The 8426-nt window shown below is 39.4% G+C and overlaps 1 protein-coding gene across 1 annotated transcript in view; it reads right to left on the reverse strand.

The window, feature by feature from the left end:
- LOC125481393 (S phase cyclin A-associated protein in the endoplasmic reticulum-like) overlaps positions 1–6702 on the reverse strand; it is a gene marked incomplete at both ends in the record, with an annotated part of 20975 nt that extends 14273 nt beyond the window's left edge. Inside the window, one exon of the mRNA XM_048592877.1 lies at positions 6579–6702. Coding sequence (XP_048448834.1) covers positions 6579–6702 — 124 coding nt within the window. The remainder of the gene's footprint in view (positions 1–6578) is intronic.
- Positions 6703–8426: the final 1724 nt, after the last annotated feature.

Consider the following 8426-nt stretch of genomic DNA (forward strand, 5'->3'; position numbering starts at 1 on the left):
CTGCTGTACTTTAAACGTAACATAACTGAAGTGATGTTTGTCGACAGTATCCCAATCAACCCTCAACAAAAGTATAATTTGTCTTACTCTCCTTAAAGTATCTTGCTTGAATGAGGGTTCTGGCAGCAGCTAGGCTGAGACGAGGCAGATGTAGGTCTTATTACAGAGGTGACAGTAGTACAGCTTGCATTCGAGAAGATATAGAATCAAGTTCATCTCTAAATCACATATCATGCTGACTTGGAACTTCATTGCCGTTCCTTCACTGCCACCGGGTCAAAGTGCTGGGAATCTTTTCCTAACAGCACTGTGGGCTTTTCTACACCACATAGACTGCAAAGTTTAAGTAGTCAGTTCACCAACACCTTCTCGAGTACAATTAGTGACAAGCAATAAATGAGTACCTAGCCAGTGAAGCCCGTTTCCAGAGAACAAATAAATGGTAAAAGAAACTTCCTTTGGCATTTCAGAACAATTAGGTCCTTAGCAAAGGGACATAGGAAATGGCTTTCATATCCGAATTGTGATAGTAATCTTAAGATATAATTTTAGTAAAATCAGCCTCACTTTATGAGACAATTTCTGATCAGCTAATAATAAATTCTTCGTGTGGTAGCCTCACAAGAAAAGCATGAGAGATAATGCTGCTTTTTATCTCCTTCAAGCCAGGGAACCAGGGTCCCTAAGGTTTTTTAAAAAATATTTCAGAACCAAACACTAAAATCACAATGCATCGAAGTCTATCAAATCGATTGTGCAAAAACTACAGGCAGACTGCTGGAAATAGTCAAAAAATTCGTTAAGATACAGGACCACAACATCCTGAAAAGCAAAGTTAAGCAATTGTGGTCAAGCTAAAAGAGAAGGTTTACCCAAGTGCAAGGTAAATCCAGCAGATTAGGATATCTAATAAATCTAGCAAGGAATTCAGGAAAATTCTCTTTACTCAAATAGCAGTTAGAACGTCATACTCATCTGCTGAAATGCAGTCGATGTGTATAAAATACATGCATTTATTGGAAAGTTAAATAAACACATGATTGAGAAAGGAACAGATGAACAATCTGATACGGTTAAATGAAATAAGACTGGGAGAGGAATGTATACAGCATTAACTCTGGCATGGAATTTTTGGACAGAATGGCCTCGGAGCATGAACGTCTTCATAAATCTATGCAAAGCTTAGCTACTTGAGCACGTTGTTCAGCAATTTAGCACTCATGTGAATTCTGTCACTGATGAAGTGCTGAAGGATGGCCTCCTCATGTGTAATTAGGCATTAAGTATGTGTACTGGTTCAGTCACTGGGGAAAAATGTTTTGGCTGAACCACCAGGTCCATAGTCTTCAATCCATTTAATTAAAAGTCTAATGTCTGAAACAGTTCTTACCAGCTTCAGTGATCTTGATAGCGAACTAAATAAGAAGATTCCAGACGGAGCTAAAATTCCTTCCTTTCTGTATCAGCTAATGACCTTTGAAGTTACATTTAATTTACTTAGAATGTATTAAAGTTACAGTGCCCTGTTTGCTTTTTGGTGCCAGCTTTTCTGGTTAATTATTCAGAAATGGACATAGTTTTTCAATTAAACTACAGTTCAATCCTGGAAATTACACAGAAGGCTTTCAAGTGAAGTTTCTTTCTAATTTAAACATTCTTGACTAAATATGTTTTGATTCTCTTGAAAAGTGATTGCACACATCATTCATATATACAACTTGTAGCAGGGTTGTCAGGCCAACTGAATTCAACTCTTGCTCTTTCGTCTATAATGTCAATTCCATCACCTCTCCTCCAATGATACAATTATTCATGAAATTCAATTAAAAGACAGCCAAACTAAAATTAATCCCAATTATATGCAATTGCTTTACTTCTCCTCTTTCCCTTAAGCCACTGACCTTTTAGTAGCATGATTCCACAGGTTGCAGCCGCCTCCAAGGGCCTTGGCTAATAGTCTGTTATCATAATGTGAGCTCAAACCCACATAGGGAGACTATTCAAATATAACACATTCTGTCCAATCCCTCTCCTTCTAGGATAGGGAACATGGCAAAATAAAAGCAGGCTTCTTGCTAATTTCCAGTCGTCCAAGACCATTTGCAACTGCCCAATCAATTGCAATTAAATCACTTTAGACTGGTATTACAATCTGGTCTTTGTATATACTTGGTAGTGTTCTTACTCATCAGTTCCATTGGGAAATTCTGCTGATTGAGACCACCAGTTCTTGACTCTAATTCAATTCAGATACATTTTAAATTACATTCAACATGTTTAGCTTTGTTACTGATCAGCTCTTAGGTACAATCTCAGCACAGAAGACCATTTATAGGTACAGTACTCTCAAATCTGACTTCCCAAACTGGTTACAGGGATACGGTACAGAATTATAAATGCAGAATTGAATACATTTCTTCAACTCCCATTGGATAAGTTAACATATGGCCCTTTTCTTATAACAGTGACAAAATACTTGCTTAATGCCCTATATTATAACAGTGACTGATATCAAAAAGCAATGCATTGACTGTAAAGTGCTTCAGAACATCTTAAGATCAGGAAAGGTGCTATATAAATGTGACACATTCTCCCATGAAAGCCAGAAAGACCTCAGGTTTAATTACTAGTCTCTGCAGAGTGAGCTGACTTGAGCAATTAAAGTGCTCGATTGTGCCACAGAGAACTTGGGTCATGCAAGGGATGACAGCCAGGGTTTTCTGACAGCTAACTGTTTTCAGGAAAACTAAGCTTTTTTGAACATTTTTGTAACTGTTTCATGAGTGGGACGATAGATGTGGCCAGCACCCATGAAACAGGTTCTTTGCAAGAAGCAGTAGCTTTGTTAAATAAGGCAGAAAATCGAGTGAATAAACATGATTTCTTTGCTTTTGTTGAACAAATTTCCATTCTAAAATATTGCTATAGAAAATACTCAAAAGGGTCTTACATAGACTACAACAGAGATGTTAATTCCCTGAGGAAGGGGAATAGAAAATCTTTCACAGTTAGAGATGAAAAGTTACATGTGGTGTGACAAACCATTGCTTCCACACAGAGACAGAGACAATCATTATAAACTGTACGTTGTAATTAACAGCAGTATAAAATCCACTGTCCTGCGCAAAGATATTAAACAAATGGGGCAACACATACTTTATTGCATTAGGAAACGTAACCCTTTCTGCGAGTTAGACCCATTGCCATCTGGGTACATCATCCCTGAATTTGGAATGCTGGTTCAGGTATGCTGCTGTGATATTTTACACAGTTTAAGTAAACAAGAACTTAAAATGTGACTGTCAACTCTTCTAACGGCCTTCTCAATGAACCATTGAGACATGGAAATCACAGCTACAATATTGGTATGCTAAGTGTTTTCAGCATGTCAGCAGTAAGCTGTCACTAAATGGGGTCAACATTCCTGGACTAAGGAAAAAAAAAATGCAGCTTGGTCTCTTATTTTTGACCTCTATACTGTAACACACTGCTTTCAGCTGTGCAACCTCAGTCTTCAAAATGGTTACCATCATTTAACATCCAGGCTCACACTCGAAGAATATAGTTCCGGAGGGCTGATGATGCCTTTAGAACTGCACCCTAGGAGGAAACGGGCAATAGCGAAGGAAATTGAGGCAAAATCTGTGACAGCAACATAGAGAACAGTATCAAATGTGTGAAAAGAGAGACGTTCTGCTAAAAAAACCTCATCAGATGACATGAAATCACGCCCGATGTGGTGACTCTAATGGAGAGAAGCTTAACATGCAGAACGCTAGTAATTGGATTGTGCAAATTTTATTTTTCACATGATAAATTATTTTTCGACTCCAATGATATAAAATAACACTTATTTTTCAACAATAATTTTTAAACAATAATTATTTGAGTATTTTGATCACAAACTGCTCCTTTCTATAATTTTGATTTCTTTGCAAACAAAACAAGCAGCTTATTGAACATCGTACGATTTTTTTTGTTTAATAGTCTAGCAACAGATCCTCACCTCCACACTCCCTCAAAGAAGGTCTGCAGTGACAGAATATTTCCATTAATTGATGGAACAAGAAATCTAAATTTAGAACCTAACCTGCCTAGGAGGGAGCTGAGAGAGTAGAATCAGCTACTTGTTTCACACTTCATACAATTTTACTTTCTCCTGTCTGGGCCTATTCTTTTCCTGCTGGACAGGTTATACTATAATTATCCCCATGGTGTAAAGTCTGTATGAATGACAAGGGTGAGCTAGCAATGGGAAATGTGAATGAATTTTGAAAATCTGAGTAGGCAGCAAGGGACACAAGTAAAACGTTTAATTGGCAATTGCTGTCAAAGAGCCAATGGGAACATGGGAAACAGAAGATCATATTGGTGCAACAGCGGTCCTCAACAGAGTCTACATTGTTTGGATCAAAGTGGAGAGAACTTTAGCCTACATCTAATTGTGCTGTCTATAATCGGGAAATAGTTAATGTGGTGCTGAGTATCTATAAAGCTAGATGACTCATATTGAATGCAAAAATGATTACCTCTGCACTTGCTGAACCACATTAACTCCTTGTCTCGTAGCATCATTATTTTAAAACTTTCACCTTTATCTTCAGTTTCCCCCACTATTTCATGAACTCCATATTTTTGAGTCTTAAAACCTCCAGCCATTTTAGCATCATATTCCAAAACCATCTCCCTAAACACCTTCATGTTCAAAAGCCTCAAGACCGACTCCCATGTCTCAGTCACCTGTTCTCATTCTCCTCATGCTGCTTATGATCCATTTAATGCCTTGGCATAACCCCAAACAATTTACAATGTTAAAAGTGTTATATAATTAAAAGATGTTCTCATGCTCTCTATGCTCAGACACACAACATATACAGAGATTGGCAAAAAACTCAAAAAGCTTAACATTATCTGGGACGAAGGTGGTCAAATTTTTTTTTCAAAAATTCAAATACAAACGCCTGGAATACAGTCATAGAGATGTACAGTACAGAAACAGACTCTTCAGTCCAACTTGACCACGCCAACCTAAATAAGATATCCTAAATAAGTCTAGTCCCATGTGCCAGCATTTGGCCCATATCCCTCTAAACCCTTCTTATTCATATACCCATCCAGATGCCTTTTAAACAGTGTAATTATACCAGCCCCCACCACATCCTGTGTCAGCTCATTCCATACACGTACCACCCTCTAAGTGAAAAAGTTGCCCCTTTGGTCCCTTTTAAATCTTTCCACTCTCACCTGAAGCCCATGCCCTCTAGTTTTGGACTACCCCACCCTGGGGAAAGGGCCTTGTCTATTTACCCTATCCATGCCCCACATGAATTTATTAACCGCTATAAGGTCACCCCTCACCCTCCGATGCTTCAGGGAAAATAGCCCGAGTCTATTCAGCGTCTCCCAATATCTCAAACCTGCCAACCCTGGCAACATCCTTGTAAATCTTTTCTGAACCCTTTCCAGTTTCACCCTACAGCAGGGAGACTAGAATTGCATGCAATATTCCAATAGTGGCCCCACTGTCTTGTACAATCGCAACATGACCTCCCAATTCCTATACTCAATGCACTGACCAATAAAGGTAAGCATACCAAATGCTTTCTTCACTATCCTATCTACCTATGACTCCACTTTCAAGGAACTATGAAGCTGCACTCCCCAGGACCTTACCATTAAGTGTCCAAATCCTGCCCTGATTTGCCTTTCCAAAATGCAGCACTTCACATTATTCCAAACTAAATTCCATCTGCCACTCCTTGGCCTACTGGCCCATCTGATCTCTGAGGTAAACTTCTTTGCTGTCCACTACACTGCCATTTAGGTGTCATCTGCAAACTTATTAACTATACCTCCTACTTTCACATTTAAATTGGGCACAGTACCGATCCTTGCAGCAACTGCTGGTCACAGGCCTCCAGTCTGAAAAGCAACCCTCCACCACCACCCTCTACCTTCTACCCTTGATCCAGTTCTGTATCTGAGTAGTTAGGTCTTGCTCTATTCTGTGTGATCTAACCTTTCTAACCAGTTTACAATGAGGAACATCGAACGCTTTACTGAAGTCCATATTGATCACATCCACCACTCTGCCCTCATCAATCCTCTTTGCTACTTCTTCGAAAAACTCATTCAAGATCACGAGACACCATTTCCCATGCACAAAGCCATGTTGACCACCCCTAATCAGTGCTTGCCTTTCCAAATACATGTAAATCCCTCAGGATCCCCTCTAATAACTTGCCCACAACCGTTGTCAGGCTGACCGGTCTATAGTTCCCTGGCTTTTCCTTACCATCTTTCTTAAATAGTGGCACTATGTTAGCCAACCTCCAGTCTTCCGGGACCTCACCAGTGGCTATTGATGATACAAGTATCTCAGCCAGGGGCCCAGCAATTTCTTATGTTTGAGATTTTTCAGAAATAACCAAGGTGAGTTAAAGCAAAAATAGAAGATACACCCTCCGTAAAACACACTGGCTCTCAGCTACATGGACGAAAACAACAGTTTTTAAGCATCTTTACAAGAACACATAAAAGTACATCAATGGCAGGTAGCTGCAGTTACTGTCTCCTACCGTCAATTGATGCATCAGTAGTTCCATTAAGAAGGTGATCTTGTTACTGAACAGAACATAGAAGCAGTTGTCATAGCAGCCACGACAGGCAAGGCAGTATGCATTAATCACATTGCACAGGGATCTGCAAAATGTTAAGAAAAAGTCAGGTGAGCTGGTATTTGCTTAAAGACAGCATCACAAGAGACCACATTTGATGTTAAAATATGAGATGTATTGGTAAGACTTTTGTCCCACTCCGTAACCCTCTTCCTCAATCCGTTTCCCATCTCTCAGAGGTACTTGAATTTTGCTGGGATGTACTTCCATGATATCAGTCAATTGTTTACTCTACACTTCAGCCTAACTTAAGTGTCTTGGGAAGCTTTATGACCAAGAAAACATCAGTTCAGGCCAATTCTTATTTGTATCTGTCTTGGCAGAAATCATTGGATAGCTGTCAATACCATGAATAAGATTCTAGCTTTTCTTTTCTCTGAACCCTCTGGATACCACCCCTCACCCTAAAGTTCTCAGCAATCAAGCCAAACGTAGGAACAATTATTTCCATGATTTGATATCCTTCATTGGTCAGAACATTGAGTATAGAAATTGGGATGTCATGTTGCTGTCGTACATGACATTGTGAGGTCGCTTTTAGAATACTCCATACAATTCCAGTCACCCTTCTATAGGAAAGATGTTGTTGAACTTCAGAGAGAGCAGAAAAGATTTACAAGGATATTGCCAGGGCTGGAAGGTTTGAGCTATAGGGAGCGGCTGAATAGGCTGGGGCCATTTACCCTGGAGCTTCGGAGGTTAGACAGGTTTGTAAAATCAGGATGGGCGTAGATAGGGTGAATAGCTAAGACCTTTCTCCAAGGGTAAGGGAGTCCAAAACTAGAGGGCATAGATTTAAAGTGAGAGGGGTAAGATTTAAAAAGGACCTGAAGGTTAACATTTTCATGCAGGGGGTGGTGCTTCCATGGAACGAGCTGTCAGAGGAAGTGGTGGAGGCAGATACAGTTATAATATTTAAAATGCTGGATGGGTATATGAATAGGAAGACTTCAGAGGGATTTGGGCCAAATGCTGGCAAACGGGGCTAGGTCAGATTGGATGTCTGGTTGGCGCAGACAACCAGACCAAAGGGTCTGTTTCCATGCTGTATGACCCCATGGCCAATGCCCTCTACCCAGATGCATAAACATTCAATGATATCCCCTTCATTCCTGAAAGTGCTCACTTTTATTGGACTGAAATCCATTAGCATTTGTTCTCCTATATAGTTTGCTAATTAGTGGTTCCTAACACATAAACTTAGACAAAGTTGGCAGGACTTTTTGGGTACCATCATATCTAATCCTGATCTCATCCCTATTGCCAGAAAGGCATCTACTTCAGTGGGGGTTGCTAGATGGTGATCAACAATAACAATCCTGGCCAAACGTTTCCTTCTTAGCCCAAATACACTAAAAGTAGATTGCTGTGACTTCAACAGTCACCCTCTTGGAGATAAATACAAATAATAAATGAAACCCGAAGACTTCTCTTTTCGAAAGCTCAGTTACATGTCAGAGAACATCAAGTATACTTTCGAAAGACAAACTAAAACATTTGGTAAAAGAATAGTCTTTGTAAGTCCTGTTAATAATGATAAATATTTTAAGTCTCCATTAATGCATATATTCAGCAGTTATAATCACTTTTTATACAGATGAAGTCTGCATTACAGAATTATTTTTATTTTCATGCATGGGATGTGTGCTGTGGGTGTACCCCATCCTTTGGCCTGCAGTGCTTTAAAACATGACAGGATGCTTGAAAATTATATTACAAGACTCATGTAATTCTCTGTCAAGCAGTAAA

This window comes from Rhincodon typus, unplaced genomic scaffold, assembly GCF_021869965.1.
Source record: "Rhincodon typus isolate 14 unplaced genomic scaffold, sRhiTyp1.1 hic_rhity00001966, whole genome shotgun sequence".
NCBI lineage: Eukaryota > Metazoa > Chordata > Chondrichthyes > Orectolobiformes > Rhincodontidae > Rhincodon > Rhincodon typus.